Source organism: Atta cephalotes, assembly GCF_000143395.1.
Source record: "Atta cephalotes unplaced genomic scaffold scaffold00050, whole genome shotgun sequence".
NCBI lineage: Eukaryota > Metazoa > Arthropoda > Insecta > Hymenoptera > Formicidae > Atta > Atta cephalotes.
The window spans coordinates 851,485-872,153 of NW_012130114.1; the positions used below are offsets into that span (position 1 = coordinate 851,485).

General features: G+C 29.8%; 1 protein-coding gene across 1 annotated transcript in view; it reads left to right on the plus strand.

The window, feature by feature from the left end:
* The window catches only part of LOC105622945 (rho guanine nucleotide exchange factor 11), a 343,184-nt gene that overhangs the window by 142,869 nt on the left and 179,646 nt on the right, over positions 1-20,669 (plus strand). Inside the window, exon 14 of the mRNA XM_012204353.1 lies at positions 6,862-6,997. Within this exon, the coding sequence (XP_012059743.1) occupies positions 6,862-6,997 (136 nt within the window). The remainder of the gene's footprint in view (positions 1-6,861; positions 6,998-20,669) is intronic.

Genomic DNA, 20,669 nt, shown 5'->3' on the forward strand with positions numbered 1-20,669 from the left:
CCTAATAAAAAATGTGCAATTCAAAATGGCAAATCCAGTATGGAGAATTTTAAAAAATCAGTACATGAAAATCGATATCTGGTTTATAAGTCTCTGATTATTACTGTAATCACAATTGTTGAATTTAAAATAGCAGATTTGAAATAGCAGATTTAATGATGAATAATAAGTAAACGTACATGGAATGGTGATTTTAGCGTTATATCTATCCTGTATCATGTGAAAGTACACCTTATTATAATAAGGATAACACTAAAATTACTGTTTTGTGTACATTTACATTCATTGGATTTGTTATTTTGTAGATAATGCACGGGCTGTTTTGGTACTTTAAATTCAATAACTTCCGAACACATTGTCGGAAATTAGTTTTTCAAAAAATTAACATGAACATATAAACTAGAAACATATAGCTATAAATATAAATTGTCAAATATTTTTTATGATTTTTTTTCTTTCGAATTATTATTTGATTTTATATTTCAAAATTTGTAAATTTTTTCCGATTTTTTATGATTTTTTCAAAGTTTTTCGTTTGTCGTTGCATAAAACATTTTTATAAGCATTTTTATAAGCGAAAAAATATTTTTAGTATTGTTGGAACATTTTCTGAGTAAAGTTAAATGCCGCAAAACAGACCTTGATGTAATTTTTTATTTAACCAGAAAAAATTGTTTTGCGGTTCTTTAAAAAATGGAAGGCGATGGAAAAAAAATGACAACGTAATCGTTTTCAACACATCAAAATTCTACGGAAACATCTTTCAAAGCACAAGACAATCCTAAATTTTGTCGACCTCTAAAATTAATGATTACATTTGAAAGAGGGAATATTTATGAATATTGAAAAAAATATGAGTTGTATTCATATATTTATTGTATAATAAGGCCCTTTATTATTTTTAGTTAATCCCACTTCATGAATATATTTGTGACAAATGTCACACTTACGCATATGCTCGGATATAACTCACGTCGGTATTATAAAAAAAAAGGAATTTATATAAAGAGTTCCTTTTCTTTAATTATAAACAAAACGTTGTGTGACAAAAGTATAAACTAAATATAATGTTGTGCAGTGTGGATATGGAATCACAATAACATGAACTATGGAAATTAATAATCACATTTTTATAATTATAGAAAGTAATTATTTATTTACGGAATATCGCATCATGCACGCAAAAAAAGGACTTACCATTAGTAATATCAGCTAAATATCAGTTGCTGATTCAAACTTTGTTAGCTAAAAGTTGGCTATTGAAGATATACATTTGCTGCCAATGTCCAACTTAGTTAAAATTAAAAGCGTACTTAACATGAGTAGCTATGTGACAACTATTCACTATCTTAGTCGTGTAACCGAACATTTCATTCAATTGTTTCTGAGATGCTGCCGATTGCCATTTTACTCTAGCTTTTTCCCTAGCAGAATATTTTTCATTGCAGCACTTAGATTTTAATAGATAATAAATTAAGTTTTGGTCCCTATTATAAGGACACATTTTAACTACCACACCAGTAGAAAAAAAACTGTACAACAGATACAGTAAGATAACAGTTGTAAGATAAGTATGATTAATTTATTTACATTTAGATCCAATGACGAATTAAAAGCAAGACTAATTATATTAAAGAATTTACATTAGTTGCAAAGCTGCTTTTGTTGCTGAATGCAATCTACAATTTTGTGTTTGATGGGCCTTAATTCATCATCGTACACAATTGTGACCCTACATATGCCACAGCTATATTTTAGATGCGTTGGCTAATCTTTTCTTTGCGTGCGACCACGACGTGTTAGTTTTTCCTGTTTTTATATAATAGAATAAATAAAATGATTTATGAATCGATGCAATCGAGTCGTACGGATTGGCTGCTCGAATTATTATTATTCTATCATATGTTAAATTACTCATATAATTATATACAAACAGCGAATGGCCCATTCCAAATGGCTTAAATTGGATCCAGTTACCTTATTTATATTCAGCTCAACGAGATCTTTCATTTGATGTCTACTTTAATCTTTAATTTTACTGCCAGAATTGGCCGCACTCTTTTTGTGTTGAATATCATATATGATGAATATTATATATGATAATAATAATATTATATGAGAAAAGAACAATTTTAAAATTGCTACATTTTGGAAATAAAAAATTATGTCGAAATGGACTAAAATGCATTTTAAAGCTTAAAAGTTGATTACTATATTACAATTTTGAGAAAACTGACATAATTGATACCTTTATATGGCATTAATGAAATTAAATAAAAAAATATGCTGCCGGTAATATAACACTTTAAATATCTTCAAAATTGTTTTTTGCTTTTTTTATGTCAGTTTTCTCAAAATTGACGTAATAATCAACTTTTGCCAATAGATTCGTGTTTAACAAGCAAAACTACATTGGAAATGGCTATTCACATTAGTGTACCAAGAAAAAGATCAAATTTGGTCGGACAGTGTAATAAATCACTAATCGATAATAAAGTAAAAAAATATAATAGATAAATGAATTTATCTATTATAATTTGAATTTTATATTGATTTTTAGTAGTAAAAAAAATAAAGAAAATTGTTCCATAAATAGTAAAATATCTGTTAAGGATATAATATGTAGAAAAGCAGACACTTTTTATATTTAGCAAGATTAGTGAGAATAGTCAGATTTCATTTTATAATCATTTGCTTTACAATAAAATTATTTAAAAAGTTTTATTAAAAATGTATGAAAAAAATACGAATTCAAAGTGGATGATAAAGCTAATATCTAAGATGATATTTTTTAGTTATATACAATAAAAAAACTTAAATTAGTTAAATGGCTTCTTATAATGTGCTAAAAATAACATTAATTTCGTGTTTGAAGTGAATCTGCTGTCACATACAATTTTAGACTAAAACGCGAACCGCACATATGTAGGGTCACAATTGTGTATGATGATGAATTAAGGCCCATCAAACACAAAATTGTGTAGATTGCATTCAGCAACAAAAGCAGCTTTGCAACTAATGTAAAATTCTTTAATATAATTAGTCTTGCTTTTAATTCGTCATTGGATCTAAATGTAAATAAATTAATCATACTTATCTTACAACTGTTGTCTTACTGTATCTGTTGTACGGTTTTTTTTCTACTGAACGCAGTCTGAAAATTTTCACGATCCGTTCAAACTGTTTTCACTCTGTTTTAGCGATAAAAAAGATCACGTGATCAAATGTGACAGATTTCCTAACCTGAATATTTCTAAAGTCAACTTTAATAATTAATATCTTGGTTCGCGGAATAGAGCGATACGTTTTTCTGCCAGATTCGTAAATTTTATATAAAAAAGCGTCGAACCTAATATTTTTATAATTTATCTAACATATTCAAAGCATTTATATAACAAAAATATAACACACTGAAAACATTTATCTAATAAAAATATAATTATTATATAATAACTCATACCCCTACATAGCAAATATTATATAACTGTTACATAATTTCTATTATTTATCTGAATAAGAAATTACAACTAACGAGAATGCAACATTTTGCATCCTCATTACATAACCTGTTATATTCGGATTTATAAATGTTACATCAATGGTATACAACTTCATTTATTGGGACGTTTTAAAATGATGTTTCAATATAATTTCATAAAATTAAATTTAGAATGTGTTTACTTAACAACGAAGATTGAATAATCGTTGGTTAAAACATTGCATAATGGGCTCGATCACTGAAAAAGTGGCTAAAAGTCACATGTAATATCCATAATGATTTTCTACATACTTAAAGCTGAAAAATATTTAAATATCAAGACATTATGTAGATAAACAAGGAAGTAATGCGTAATTGAAACTGATAATTGTAAAAATTCGAATAAGTTTTGTATAAATGAAATCATTATCTCTAATATAGTCTTAAAATTTAGCTTCTTTAAATGTTTTTATTGAACATATGTACATAATTAAAAGATGCAATATAAATTCAATTAGTACCGCGATTAGCGTATAGAGTAATTAATATATGGGCTTACATTATATTTTCGTTATAATGCAAACTTTCGAAAGTTTTATCTTTTTTGATCCCATGAATTTTCGCATGAGTAAAGTATTATATGATTGTATGAGATGTATATTTAACTTCGACATGTTCAAATTTGCTCATATATAAATTTCAATTTCAAAGTTGAAAGTTTATAAAATTTACAACAATTATCAAAACAATAAAATTAAGAAAAATTCACCGATAATTAAGAGTCTACGCGGTAATTGATGCGTATAAAATTCAAATGTATTAATAATTAATTAAACATCCATATAATGTAATCAATCAAATATAATGTTTCTGAACATTTCTATATTGGAAAACGTTCGGAAACATTGTTGTATTTGATTGATTACATTATATGTTTAATTAATTATTACGTTTGAATTTTATATATACCAATTATCGCGTGACTCCGACTCTTAATTGTCGGTGAATTTTTCTTAATTTTATTGTTTCAGTTATTTTAAATCATAAGAATCTTTAGTTCAACTATTGTTTTTTATCATAACAATTATATAATCGATTGTTTGACATAGCAAAATTATCAATCATTAAGTTGATTATCAAATTGAATTATCATATCTTTAAGTCGATACACTTTTCCTGTGATGTTCCCAGTCCTTTAACTCATTCAGATAACACAACAGTTAATGTCTTGCTTTACAAAATAAGCTTCTATGAATGATGAAAGTCTCTATCTTTCGAGTTAAACTTTGAACCTAGGAAACAGAAAAAAATCGTTAAGGACCAGACCTAGTGAATACGATGGTCAATCGATTCGAACCGCAATTCGTGAATTTTTGTCATTTGGCGACGACTATCGAAATGTGACTGTTGCTGGTACGTTATGATAATGGAACAGTACTTCCTTTTTCTTCAAATGCCATTGTTTTTTCGCAATTTCTGCCTTCAGCTTGTCAATTAGTGTAGATGTGTAGTTTTTCCATGTTATTGTTTTATCTTTTCAAGATAGTCGATGAACACAATTCCATGACTATCCTAAAAAGCTGTCGCCATCACCTTTTTCCAACTCATGAAACCGTCTTTAGAGCAAGTTCATCCTTCGTAATCTAACAATTTTGACTGTCCTTCGTCTCAGGAGTGAAATATGGATTCACGATTTATCAACAGTTATTAATCGGCGCAAAAATTTCGAATGCATTTTTGATCCACAGTGAGCAAGCACGACACCCAGTTACCCGCGGTTAGTGCATACTTAATTTTTCGATTAATTATAAATACGATTTTTTGATATGCCCACAGTCTCTGCTGTCTGTCTAACCTTGATTCGACAGTTCCAATACTATTTGGTGAACTTTTTTGATGTTATCGATGGTGATCGCAATTGTTAGCCGTTCCGAAACGCTTATTATAATCCAAGCTGGTACGATCATGTTTAAATTCAGCTGCCAATCTTTTTATGGTAATAAATGATGGGGTAGAATCCCCGTAAATAGCGTCCAACTCGGCTTTAATTTGCGTGGGCGTATTGCCTTTCAAATGTAAGAATTTAATCACGGCACGATATTCGATTTTTTTTATTTTTACGAAAACATATCGACTTGCACAAATGACTAGTTCAAACAACTGAACGTCAAAAATAGTTACTATTTTTACAGGTATCTTTTAAAGCATATACGATTGTAGTTCCAGAATGGTTTTGACGAGTAATGTTATTTTTATGTTGAGACTCAGAACTTTTCAAATGATTTACGTACAGGCTGATCTCATACAATGAAATTTGGCTGCTACTAGAAATAATTATTAAAACGTTTTTTAATTTTTTGTTGACTCTCTGCGGAATTCGGAGTCACGAACTGGGTCATAGTCGCTGACGACTTTATGTTTTTTTGTTTTGATTGTTTTATTGTTTTTAATAAAAATAATAAAAACAACAATAAACAAAGAAATGTAATCGTTAGCTATTACAATCCAGTTCGTGACTGCGAATTCCATAGAGGATGGCAGCTCTACACAAAAAATTTAAAAAATTAAAAAAATTTTTCAATTTTTATTTTTAGTAGTTGCATGGCAAAATTTCATAATATAAACAGATCAACCTGTATACGCCTTTAATACAGGCATTTTAAATTTACTGTGATGTCAGAATCATCATGATCAGTCATCCCAGAAACCCTTACAAACCAACTGTTATGCATTTTAGATAATATTTTAAAATTTAAGTCCGCCAATATTGAATCAGCCATTTTTAATTAATTATTTTTAATGTTAAAATCGGGATTAGCGATTCTTAGAAACCAATTATTATGTGTTTCAGACAATATTTTTAAATTAAAATTCGCTATTATTAGATCCGCCATTTTTTAATTCTTAATTCTGAGATCAGAATCGTGTTCAGCAACTCGAAATATTTATAAATACAGCTTTTTGTAATACATCTTTGACTCTTTTGACCACTTTTTCGGCGATCGATCCCACTGAACAGACAATGTTTCATTTCATATTGGAAATAGAGACTCAATATTTGAACTCGAAATTAAATTCTGTATGTATATTATCTTTAGCGAACAAATTTAAAAGAACTGTAACCATACGTTAAGATCATCATTATTTTAACTTTAAATTATTGTATGTTTAATTATTGCTGAAGAAGGACCTGTGGTTTTCAAACATTCTTGTTTTTATAATAAATGTGCTAAATTTTATTTCTGTTTTGAAATATTATTTTATTAATTATAAAGTTAATTTAGTTACAGTGCAAATTGCAAATTTAGTAATAAGATTATTAAATAATCATGAATAATTTTATAAGTTTTGATTTTAATTTATATTGATACTTGTATTACCAGGTGAACATCGCACATGCAATTTGGCCGGAAACATTCGCAATAGCTGCGAGAGAATGCGAATTTCCAGTTTAGGAGGAATCAATGATCATACCGACAATATGGATAATCCTTCCTCTCGAGAAGACATTTCTGAAATGTACGTATCTAGATAATTGTACATTTATTTCTATATATTTCTATATATTTTTATATATTTTTATATATTTCTATATGCTTTATATATATTTTTGCGGAAATTTTAATGATTCGTCTATATTTTCTATATTTTAGTTTATTAAAATAATGAAGTGTAGTATTATAATGTCTTCAAAATTCGATTTTATTTATATTTTATTATTTTATTTCGATTTTATTTATATTTTATTATTTTATTTTTTGTTTTAACTTTATACTATTTTAACTTTATAAATTTTAATTTTTATAAATCTGTCTAGTTGGGGGATTTCGCAAATCATAGAAAAAGTCGCCTCGGTCAAATTGACTGAAACTTTTGTAGATTATAAGATGTTGATCAACAATTGTTTTAAACAGTATCACAAAAATGGACCAATGGTTTTGCTGTAACATTGTTTGAAAATTGCTATTTAGAGACTAATTGAATCAAAAAATATCTTTATCTGCTGAATTATTCATTTCTTCGTAATTATACACTAATAATTAGCATACGGATATTCGGATACGATCTCGAGGCGCGCGCGAAAATTCGCCATGTGCAAGTGAGTTGGATGCTTGTTGAAATGAGATAGCAACATTTCTCGAGGAAATTCGAAGCTCGCCGACTGCACTCGATCTAATCGAATATATTAGGTGTAGTAAAAAGAAATCCATTATTTTTACATGAAATTGAAAAATAATGGATTTCTTTTTACTATACCTAATATTTATTTCGGATGGCGCACGGTTCAATGTAAACAGAGCGTGAAGATTTTTCTATATTTTTTTCTGTATTTTTATGTATTGATTTGAAATGACTTGAGAACATTTTCTTAAAAATGCCAAAATCTAGAGAAAAAATTGGCCTCAATTGAATTTGACAAAAATATGATGTTTTTACAAAATCGAACCGGCTTTATTGAAAGTGTTATTCTACCTACTTATAAAGAAGAAAATGACTTTTTTATTTGAAATTTTATTATAATTTATTTGATAAATTATGGTAAATTAGTAATTTTTGGTAAAATGGTAATTTAAAAAAAATGTAAAAGCATTTAATTTTTAGTTGTTAAATTCAAAACGCTTTATTTAACTCATATTTTCATTTTATATTACATATTGATGTACAATATATTTAATGTATATTGTATATAATATAATATATATTGTAATACAATATATATTGTATACCAATATGTAATATTAATATGTGGTATTATTTTTTTTAATTATTATATATTGAATATATGACAATTAAAAGACTAGATACATAGGTATTTAGTCTAAACTAAAGAAATTTTAAATTAATTTTTTTTATTAGAATTCTGAAAAAAATGTTACAAGTACAGTAAACTATTTTGTATATTATTTTAATTTTTTTTATTTGTATATTTATTTTTATATTTTTTCTTTACAATTTAACTTATAAAGTTTTCATTTATTTGCTTGCTGTTTTAGCGACTAGACTATTAAAGTTTTTATTAAAGTAAAAACAAAGACACAATTCTTTTTAGTCCTTTTACTCGTGACCGAGCATGGTGACGTCTCTCATATGCCTATGGTGCGCATGCTGGTTGTACATAGTCATATGGGATCTACATTTTTTAACGTCGATTCCGAACAACGAAATTTTGTTAGAGAAGCGTTCTAGCAAAGATACTTTCGGTGAGTTGCTACTTCTTTCCGAGAAGAGATACGACCGTATAAAAATATTTTTGAGCCTACCGGGAATTTCGAACCCAGGATCTTTAACATAGCAGACCAGTGCGCTATCTTCGCCACGCTCGCCCTCAAAGACACAATTATATATCAAAAATAAAATAATCTTTCTGTAATTGCATTACCGGAGTATCTAAATAGAAATATATTTTTTTATTTATTATCTTCCAGGTTGATTTACAATCTGTCCTGTTTTAGGACAATAAGTAAATTTTTATGAAGCTATACAGTGACTTGTAGATATTGCTCCAATGGCCAATATTCTTAATATACTAATTAAGTTATTAAAAATTATAGAACTTATAAAATACTAGATTTTTGCAATCTAAATATGACTTCGCTTTTAATTTGTAAGTTGATGACTTTTTATTGACAATTAACTAATGATTAAGTGATTAATGATTATTAATTTAGTTAATTGTAGGCAATGGTTAATTGGTGACTAATTAAATTTTGTTTTAAAGTCAATAAGTTTAAATCATTTTAATTTACCGTTTTTGTCTGTATTTTCACTAAGAAGTTTTGCTGCAAATTCGTTTGATGAGTGCTTCCTTATGCTATATTTCATATTATAATTTTTAATTTTCTCCTTTATCGAAACAATCTTGAGATCTTTTTGTATTACTTTGTTAGGAATAAATCATGGAGTTAACTGTTCTCAAGGTCCTCAAGACTTTCGATTGAAACCGTTGCAAGATTTTGATGTTTGATGTACTAAAGATGAATATCGTATGTCCACATCAGCAGTATAGCTTCAGTTTAGCTTTATAAAGCAGAATTTTGTTTTCTAGTGAAAGCTTAGACTTGCGTCCTAAAACCCAGTACATTTTTTGCAACTTCAGCTCTAGTTTCCTCTTCATCCAGACATATTTTTTTCAAGTTAAACGTCAGTCGAGATAGATATTCCTAGTATTTTACGTTATCCTTTTGTGATAAAACTTCATTATATTTTAAGTTATCAGTGGACAGGTCCTTTTTTGTAGTAAAAGTGACACATGCGTGAATTTTGACTTGTTTATTCTGATTCTCCATTTCTTTAATCAAGGCTGGATTTTGCATAGAGATTTTTGCAATCTCTCTGAAGCAAAAACGGCATTTTTGTGAGATGTTAATATTGCTGTATCACTGGCAAATGTAGAATCTTTTGTTGCAGGTAGAGCAGATGTAAATAATAAATAAAGAGTAGATCCGAGGACATTTTCTTGAGGTACTCCTTAATAGATTGTAAATCCATAAATATATCATTGTGTTTAATCAGAAAGTGTCTTAAGTCTGTCATTTAAGTTTGACTTTAATAAATTATAATAACTATGGGACAGATATTGTTTAATTTTAGTAGAGTAGGTCAATATGCCACACTTTGTCAAAAGCTTGAGTTACATCAAGAAAGACAGCTGAGCAAAATTCCTTTTCTTCTATATTATTGTTCATTGTTTTTACGACTCTGTGGACTTTGTGCTCGATTGTCGAATGCTCTCAAAATCCAAACTGATGTTTTGGAAGTTTGCCTCTTGGTTTTAATCTTTTTAGAAATAATTTTTAACAAACACTTTAGATAATATTGGTAATAGATTGATTGGCCTATTGGATGTTATTTCCACTGAATCTTTTCCAGGCTTAGGTAGTAATATAATTTATGTCACTTTCCATATATTTGGTACATAGTTAAACCTCAAAATAGCATTGAAAAAGATAGTTATTAATTACCCTGAAAGCTTTTTCTGGAAGTTCTTGTAACACTTTCTTTTCCATTTATTAAATCAAATTCAAGTGCTTTTCAGATGTTTTTGCTTTATCAATTTCGCTTCTTGCGCAAACATTTGATAATCTAATTGATAGAATTGATTGTTGCGGTTGCTTTATTTTTCTTGTAGTTTTCCACAGTAAATAGTTGGTGGCTTATGTAGCTGAGAGATTTTTAAGGTATTTTTTTTGTATAGCTGCATTTTTTCCTTATGAAGCAGTATTTTCAAATCTTTCATGCCTTGTTCAACTTGGCTTTGTCTTTAATCGAGCGCATATACTGCCATTGTTTTCTAATTTTGTGTTTCTTTTTTTTGATTTTAGCATAAGCAATGGATTTAGGATAAGCAATGTTGTGTATTGTTTTGAGATTTTGTTATTGGCGTAGATTTCTATGCTGCTTTTTGTATTAGTTTGGTGAATTTTTCTGTAGCTTCTTCTAATTCTAGCAGATTTAATAAAGATTTAATAAAGATTTTGCAGTTCCTCATTTGATATATTTTCTAAAATGTTCCCAATTTGTTCTTTTATTGTTAAGATAGGGTAATTCGTTTTTTAATTTTAATTTTATTGAGGATAACGTTACTAACAGCAGAGAGTGATAATCAAATGATAGTTCAAAATACTCAACAATCTCGCGAGGTAGTTGCTGATTATGCCTTTAGTAACACAAAAGTTTATGCAGTCTGGAGTTTTTCTTCAGTCAGTATGCAGATTCAGGTCAGTAGATTGTCCCGTTGAAAGATGCTGCAAATTATTTTTTAGCATGGTTTCGTACAGTTGTTTATCTTCGGCATCTTCTCAATCTTGAGCCCTAATAGGGATGTTTGACGTTACAATCACCCCCGGCCAAAAATCTCTGATCCAGAGTGTTGAAAAAGTCTTCAAACTGGTTCTGCGTTATTGAATGAAATTTAGAAGAACAAGTATAGTACAGCCGTGTAAATGGTCCTATTCAATCTTCTATGACTACTGGTAGTCATTACTTGAAAGTAATCCTTGTCATATTTTGTACTTTTGTGATGTTTAATTTTTCTTTTAATTATTATGGCTGTTTTGCCATGAGCAGTTTCATCCGGGTGTTGAGTAACATAAGTTATGTAATTCTGAATTTTTAAATGATTGCGATTAGTGAAATGCGATTCAGATATAAGCATTATGTCTATATTTTTGTTTTCTAAAAATATTTGAATTCTTGAGCATGTTGCGTCAAGCCGTTCCATGTATCGATTTTTAGGTAAGCCATTATAGTATTTTGGCTATTATGACTGCTAAGACATTGAATATAGAATTCATCTTTGTTAATAATTGTACAATCATTTTTTCTAGTTTGTTTAAGTATTTATTTATTTATTGGATATCGATATCGATAGTTTTTTGATGACTTTGAGAGATTTTTCTAGCTTTTTTTTTAGCTTTTTTTATATGATATAAATGGTTGTACTACATTGTTCATCTGGATTGTTTTGTTTGTTGAGTTTTTGTTCTGTGATGTTGATAGTGTTTCCTTTATATTTTTACTTCTTAATGCGGGGAACATTTTTTATCGCAGTTTAAAGACCACATAATCTTTATAGTTGGTGGGGATTCTCGCCGCAGTTAGCACAAATAACACCATCACTTTTCGTTTTCCTTGGGCAATCTTCAGTTAAGTGATTTTCAGCACACTTAATACATCTTGGACTTTTGTAACAATAGCTTCTTGTATCATGTCATATTGTTGACACTTCATGCATTGGGAGATTTTCCTTGTAAGATTGTTCAAAAATTACTTTTTTATTTTCTAATTCTGTAAAGAATAGTAGTAGTTTTTTATTAGCTTTTTGAAGAAACGTTATTAATTCTTATCATGTTGTATTCCCTCGCTGCCAGTTCTTTTTTTATATCTTGAAGTTCGACTGGGATGTAAATTCCTAAGGATTTGAAGTTACAGTCCTCTTTCCTTTGATAAGTGAAAAATTCAGTTTTCTTTTCTTTCAATGCCGTTAATAATTGGCAAGTATTTTTCTGATTTTTCTGATATTGGCTTGTATTTTAATCTTATTTTGAGGATTTTTACTTTGTGCTATGTTATCTAATAGGTCTTATGTAAAAAAATATTGGAATTTTTAATCTGCATCTTTTTATTTTTTAGTTGCTATATCAATCATCAATCATTTTTTAGTTACTATATCTCTAGAGAATCATATATTGAAAAACTATTTTAGTATCGATTTTAGATTTAATGAACAGTCATTATTCTATCAACAATTTATATTCTTGATGAGAATATTGGGAGAATATTGTTTTATATTATGCATTAATGTGAAAAATATGAATAAAATCTATTTGTGTATAAAACTATAAAAAAAACATATTTTATCAAAATTATCAATAAATTACCATTTTACCGTAAATAATTGTCAAATTTAATTTGATGGTAATTTTACATCTCTACCTATTTATATAAAATATCAGTTATCTTTGTCAGTCCAGTTTTATAAAAACATATTGTCAATTTTAATTGAGGTCAATTTTTCTTCTAAAGATTTCGGCATTTAAAAAAAAATTGTTCTCATGCAATCCCGAATCAATACATAAAAACATAGAACGTAACGTTCGTACGGCAGAAGTTGAAGACTTGGTAGAAAGAAAGAGAAATAATCATGGAATAGTTCTTTCAAATATTTAGGAATGTAATAGAGACATTCTCCAATGATCTTAACCTTGATGTATATTGACAAAAAAACATTGATCGTGAGTGATCTCCAACAGATTTTATATAGCGATCGTTCTTCATTAAAAAGTTATTAATAATCATTGAAAACTATTTCACTACTTTGAAAAGTCATATGATTTTAGACAAAATGAAAGTATGGGATGAACCGACTAGGAGAATATAGCTTTCCACGCGAAGCGAGTTCCATCCTCCCCCTCTGCCAAGGGATGCATGAGATGGGATGGGAGGGAGGGAGGTGGAGTGAACTTTACTTCGCATTGTAAAATGCGTGGAGGCAGTACGTGCCGCCCCCAAAAGATATGACCTAATCCAATCCATATTAGTATTGATGATCCTCGCCTTGCGTGGAAAGTCATAGGCAATGGAGGAAGGCAGGATGAAACTTGCTTTGTGTGGAAAGTTATATTTCTTTAATCGTTCCTCGCCATATCTCTCTCCCTGCCTAGAGTTATCTGACTTTTCATGTTAAGCATAGAAATAAGTATTAAGCATGAAAATAAGTACTTTGGCTGTTAAAAATTTTTTAACGAATAAAAGCGACAATAAAACTTATTGGAGGTCACTCAGAATCTTTACTTGACAAGGTCATTGTTGTTGGGAGTTTTCTCAATGTAAATAATTAGCATGATTTATCTTATTATTCTGTATATAACAATATTTAAATACAGTTACCAAAAAATGAATAATTTAGCAGGCAAAATATTTTTCTGTTCAATTAGATTTAAAATAACAACTTTTAATGTGCTATAGCAAAATCTGTTTATTTTTAATTAATTTTTAATGGTTTTTTTCTAAAGAGACATTTGATTAGTTTCTCATAATCTGCAATGACATCATTCGGTTTAGATGTTTTCAATGCTTCTTTTTTTATTTTACAACACGTAATGAACGATAAACAGAATGATTATAAATGCTTAAAATGCGTGCGCGTCCAAATTGATCACAGTTAAAATATTACAGTTAGCCAATTTGACCGAAGTCACTTTTTTTTGTACAATTTATGCTGACTCCTTTGTATACTTTAAATAATATAAGTTATAATAATATAAGTTATACTTTAAATAATATAATTATAAGTCATTCTTTCCTTCATCCCTGCTTAGAGACGCATGATTTTCTAAAGAAATACGATAAATCTTGAAGTTTGTTCGCGTCGCAAGTTCCAACATGCTCCAACATGCTCCTACTCAAGCAGAGTTACCATTTTTTTTTCTTTCAAAATTAGAATATACGTATTAATATTAGTCTGTAACATGGAATTTGTAAATTCTATGTTAACAAAAACGACCAAAATTTTCGTAATCGAGATCCTTACTGTTTAATATAATATCTACAGCTTTAATCCGATATGAAGAGTGTAAAGCTGTAAAGTCGATAGATATTTTCTGGATATATTGGCTTAAGGAAAGTCTTTACATAGAGATATGTCGATTTTTTACGTGCCACTATTATGTGACGTATTAGATTATACATCGTTAGAAAGGTGCTATTTCATATAACATTTTGAAATAGACTGATCATAGACTTGAATGATACTGACCCATTTAATTAAATTTAAAAATGAGGAAGTAAAAATGAGGAATATTTCCGACATATTTTATTATAAAAAAGGGAAGAATGCTCTAAGCCGCAGAAAAAATTTTTCATGTTTATGGAGAGGATGCTCTAACTAGACAAACAGCAGCGAATTGGTTTCGCCGATTTCGAGATGGAAAGGATACCAATGAGGCCACGTCAGAATTATTTCAAACTGTGCAATTTTATTCTTTTCGATGGAACTCACAATCCACTAAAACTGTTTGTTGTCCAAGCAATTAGATGCTAAGAATGAGAAATTCTTACGAGATTTATGGGATATCACGCACAGTTACAGTGTCTTCATTTCACCCTACCATCATCATACTTTCTCAAAAACTATTCGTATATATAGTGCATAAAATAAAAAAAAAATGTGCGCACGCACATGCACATACACACACCCACGCCCACTTTGACTTTATTAAATATACACTTTATTAAATCTTTCTCAGCATAAAATAAAATGAAAAATAGAAAGTTCTAATAGAATCATAAAATCAATAAAAGTGATTAAATTTATGAATTTTTTTTAAATTTAGCAACATAATTACAACATTTAAACATTTAATTTCAGATTTTGTCGTATAATTTTGTAAGTGTGCACTTATTACGATACCTATTATTATTACATTAAATTAATAATGATAAATTAATAATGATATAATTTTCATTGTTCGAAGCTTCAAAGTTTGTGAAGTATCGAAGTTTCGAAAATTCGAAGCTCCGAATCTTGAATCTTTCAAACATCGAAGATTTTAATGTCGAATCTTTGAACCTTCGAAATTTCGAAATTCGAATGTCGAAGCCTTTGAAACAAATCACCAGTCCTTCACGTCAATCAACACCATTATTTGTGGTTTAGCCGACAGTAGCTATAATATAATTAAACTTTGCAGGATAGGCTATTTTAATCTTTCCACGCTAATAATTCGAAAAGGAAGCATTTCTCCTAAAACACAAGAGAGGAAAGTTGTGTGATTTTGAGAGAGGAAGAAGTTAGCGATCTTAAATTTGACTTTGAAAACATATTTTAAGGTCATTAAAAAGAAGATTAACTTTGAAATTTCATATGAAATCTTCTTTTTTTCATTGCATTCTTCTTATAGCACACTTCGAGAGCTTTCCAAAGCATTATAATAAAAACAAATTAATTAACAAAATGAGCTTTCTAGATAATAAAACAATTATCAGAAATATCCGGGCGATTGAGAGCAATAATAGCGCAGAAGTGCGTTTGATCTTCACAATAATATATTTCAATTCTTATATACAATATCAAGCAAATGTTTCAGCTCCATTTGAGCCATCTTCAGCGATGAAATAATTACATGTGATGTTGTTGGTTGTACATCATGTGATATATTAAATCAAAGAGTGCAGCAAGTAGTCTCTTATTTCCAATTTTAAAAGCGTAACTGTCAGAAAGCTGGTTAAATAATCGCTATAGAATAAAAAAGAATTAGTACAAAATAGTGACGAAGAGGAAAGCGAATCTTGAAAAGATTTATTTACTGCATTCCTTGACTGTAAAACATTAGAATAATATGTCAGAACGTTAATTAAGCAAGAATATTCGATATTATTATGGACTTCGATATTAAATAACGTTCGTTTAAAAATGAGCATTGAAAACATTATATTGAGTATGAAAGAAAGTCATAGAAAATAAAATAAATAACATTTAAGACACTTGAGTTATGAATATACATTATAAAGATAGTCACACAGTAGTTTATATTATGTACATATTCAAAAGTCATAGATTAAAAAAATCATAGATTAAAAAATTATAATGATGTACTGTTTTTGACAAGTTATCAATTAATTTATCAAGAAATTTAATGTCAACATACTCTATTCTTTCATGAAAACCTTATTAATAAAACTAATGATGATTTCAAAACATGTTAAGAATGTTTAAATAACATAGTGTAAAAATTCAGTGTCATTTTAAACTTTCTCTTGTAGCTTGATATTGAGCATTTCCGGCATTAATCTTTTCCCCAAATATCTTTCATTATCTAATATTTTGGTGTTATTAAAATCAAATTCATGTTCAAATTATAATCTGTGTTCCGAGATGACTGATAGATTTCCAGTTTTTTGTTAATGTCATTACGATGTTCCTTAATTCTAGTATTCAACTTCCTCTCAGTCTGCATAGGATGTGTTGCAATTTTTACAATTTATCTTGTACATTACATTTCTTTTTGAATCATTCAAGAGTGAATCCTTTTGAGCCTTAACAATCCCATCGAATTTATTAAGACTGAAGAAAGATAATTTGACATCAAGATAGTGATGTTCTTATACTTTTTATAAACAAATGGTAAGAATGGTAAAGTAAACCATGACGTTTTTTCTTTATCTATTTTAATATCTTTCTTTTTATCTGTTTATCTTATCTGTTCATTATCAATTAATTATTGTTAATTATTGTCGCTGTCTACTACTTTTTCCCATCTCTCAGGCAATTTTCGAATTCCATCTCGAAAAAATGACTCGTCTTTGGAGGCGATCCAATTTTCGTCAATTTTCGATTTCTGCGAAAGAAGTGAACCGGTGATTTGCTGCATCCTTCGGAACAACCAGTAATCGGAAGGAGCAATGTCCGGAGAATACGGCGGGTGCGGTAAAACATCCCATTTGAGCGTTTCCAAATATTTTTTTACGACTTTAGTGACATGAGGCCGAGCGTTGTCATTAAGAAGAATAACTTTATCATGTCTTTGCTCGTATTCCGGCCGTTTTTCTCGCAATGCACGGCTCAAATGAATCAATTGTAACCGATCGCCCGTAATGGAATCGCCAGATTTCTCATAGTAAACAAGATCCTTTTGGTCTCACCAGATACAGAGCATGATCGAATTATGAATATTCGGTCGTAGTGTTGATGTTGAGCTTGATGGCAACGATTGACCGAGCTTAGCGTAATATTTTTTCTTCTTGGGGTTGTCGTAGAATATCCTTTTCATCTCCAGTTACAATCCGATTCAAAAAAACCTTTCTCTGTTGTCTTTGAATCAGCTGTTCGCAAATGAAAAATCGCCTTTCAACGTCTCTCGATTTCAATTCATAAGATACCCAATTTCTTTGTTTTTGAACATTCTCATGACTCAATCGTACAGAAACAGCTTTTTGAGTTACCCCCAATGATTCTGCAAGCTCCTCTTGCGTTTGACTCTGATCTTTTTCGAGTAATGCCTCTAATTATTTGTCTTCGAATTTTTTTGGCTGTCCAGAGCGAGGCTTGTTTTCAACGCTGAAATCTCCATCCTTGAAACGTCGAAACCATTCCCTGACATGACTTATCAGTTGGAGCAGTGTCACCGTAAACTTCACGACATGCATTCGATGGGCTTCAGCCACACTTTTCTTCCAATTAAAGCAGAAAATCAAAACCTTCCACAAATGCTGCTTGGTTAACACAAAATTCGACATTTCAAACACAATAAAAATCAAGATTTTTATGAAACTCAAAGCGATATAAACTGAATGTTATTAGCAGATGTTTAACCTCTCTGAAACCGCCAAAATCAACTGTCCATGATCAATCAATGAACCATCAATGAACCATTCAACAGCTGGAGTCATCTTTAGGGAAACGGACCGAACTAATTTGTACTCCCAATAAGATGATTTGGAACCGCCGTCGCAATATCATCAACATATCTATAATAAAAAGGCACTTTGTGACCAAATCTCTTCAATGCTTCCCTCTCCAGATCTTTCATTATTAAATCTACAATGATAGGCGACAACGGAGAATCTATAGATGTACCAAACTTTTGTTTATAAATTCTTTTATCAAAGGTGAAAAATGTAGATTCCAAAACAAACTTTAAGGCTTTCATTTTTAGGCATGCTACAAGATGCCACCTTTTATTTGCACTTTTCAAAGCTAAATTTATGGGTGTTGTTGGTGTACAGTGCCGCCATGTTCAACGAGATTAGCGAGAAGTTTTCATCAAGTTGTGCTTCGTTAAGATTTTCTATTAGTTCGTAATTATTTTGTCTGTAGCTAAACGGTTTAGGAATATTATATATCTTGAAGTATCTGATATAAAAAGGAGGCTAATGAATATAATGTTCTATCAATTGATGAAATAATAATTCTCATTGGATAATCAATTTTATGATTTTTAGGAACATCATTGCTCTCGGCAAAATCATTACAGTACAATTTTCTATAGCCGAGTCAATATATCCACTATTTCGTCATTTCGTTAGCATAGAGGGTATAGTATCAATAAGTTTTCTTGTAGGATCCCTATCAACCAATGTATATGTGCTTTTTTCATCAAGTAGATTAATCATTTTTTATCTGTATTCATCAAACTACAATAAAATATTTTTTGACAACATTCTTGTTTCCACAGTGTTTTCTATATAAAGATTATGCGTTTCGCGGGTTTCCTTCGTGTCCAGATTCTTGAAATATCATCGTTTTATGAACCTTACACTTTATTAGGGCGAAGAGCAGCCTGATATTGAGCTGTTCCTCCGGGTCGTTCCTTTTATATTATGCTACTTGTTGGAGTGATGGGAGAAAAGAAAAGAATTGTGGGTGAGAGGTGGGGGAGAGGTGGAGGAAATTGATCGGTCTTCAATAACCGGGAGAATGCTTTTCCATATTTTATTTATGTGGTAGCCATTATTTCTATTTAAATTGTCAAGGTGTTTTTGGATCTCTAATAACTTCTCTATACTTTTTTGGAAAGTATGATGTAATGTTGGCTATTGTGATCGTTTTCTTAAATAATATTTGATGTCTTGTTTCGATGTTGTGTTCTGATAATGCTGATTGCGTGTTTTAACTTGACATCATTGGTGTTCTCTATAGATTGATCATTCTCCCGGTTTCTCCAATGTATATTTTTCGCAGGAATAGATATTTTGTATACTTCTGCGGAACTGAGTGAAGAACTTTGATCTTTAGGATTTCTTAAGATTTGCCCTATCTTTTTGGGTGATTTAAAGATAGTTCGGATTTTGTATTTGTTTAATATTCTGCCGATCCGATCTATTGTTCTTTTGACATATGGGAGAATGGATAGGATTCTTTCATCTAGTTGTGTGTCAGAGACTGTCTTAATATTTTTTCATGAAGTATTTTTCGAGTTATAAGGCTTAAAAGTTGCAGTACCGCTGGCATTAGCAAGATGCCTGACGATTAAAATCTCTTGAATGTTGTTCAGAATCATGTCCTAAATAACATTTGTTAAGATCAATCATTTGTTAAGATCAATCAGTTATTGGAGATTGTTTCTCTTATTTTCATTTTTAAAAATTTATTTTTATATAATTCGAAAGGTATTTTATAAAAAAATATTTTATTATTAGATGTACAACTTTGCTTCCGCCATTTTTTTCCGAAATTCGAAGCTTTATTGTAAAAAACTGGTTATACATTTATGATTCAAAGTATTGTCCATCGCTGACCACTACTTTCTCCCATCTTTCGGGTAGCGTACGAATCCCGCGTCGAAAAAACTGGTCATCTTTTGTGGCTATCCACGAATCGATCCAATTTTTTCTTCTTCATAAGACCGGAAGTGCTGGTCAGCCAGGCCGTGTGCCATTGATCGAAACAAGTAATAGTCAGAGAGAGCAATGTCTGGAGAATACGGCGGGTGGGATAGGACTTCCCATTTCGTCGTTTCCAAGTATGTCTTGACCACTTTCGCAACATGGGGTCGAGCATTGTCATGCTGCAAAATCACTTTATCGTGTCTCTCGTTGTATTGCGGCCGTTTGTCTTTCAATGCTCGGCTCAAAGGCATTAATTGCGTTCGATACCGATTGCCTGTGATTGTTTCAGTCGGTTTTAACAGTTCATAATACATTACGCCAAGCTGGTCCCATCAAATACAGAGCATGATCTTAGACGTCAAAA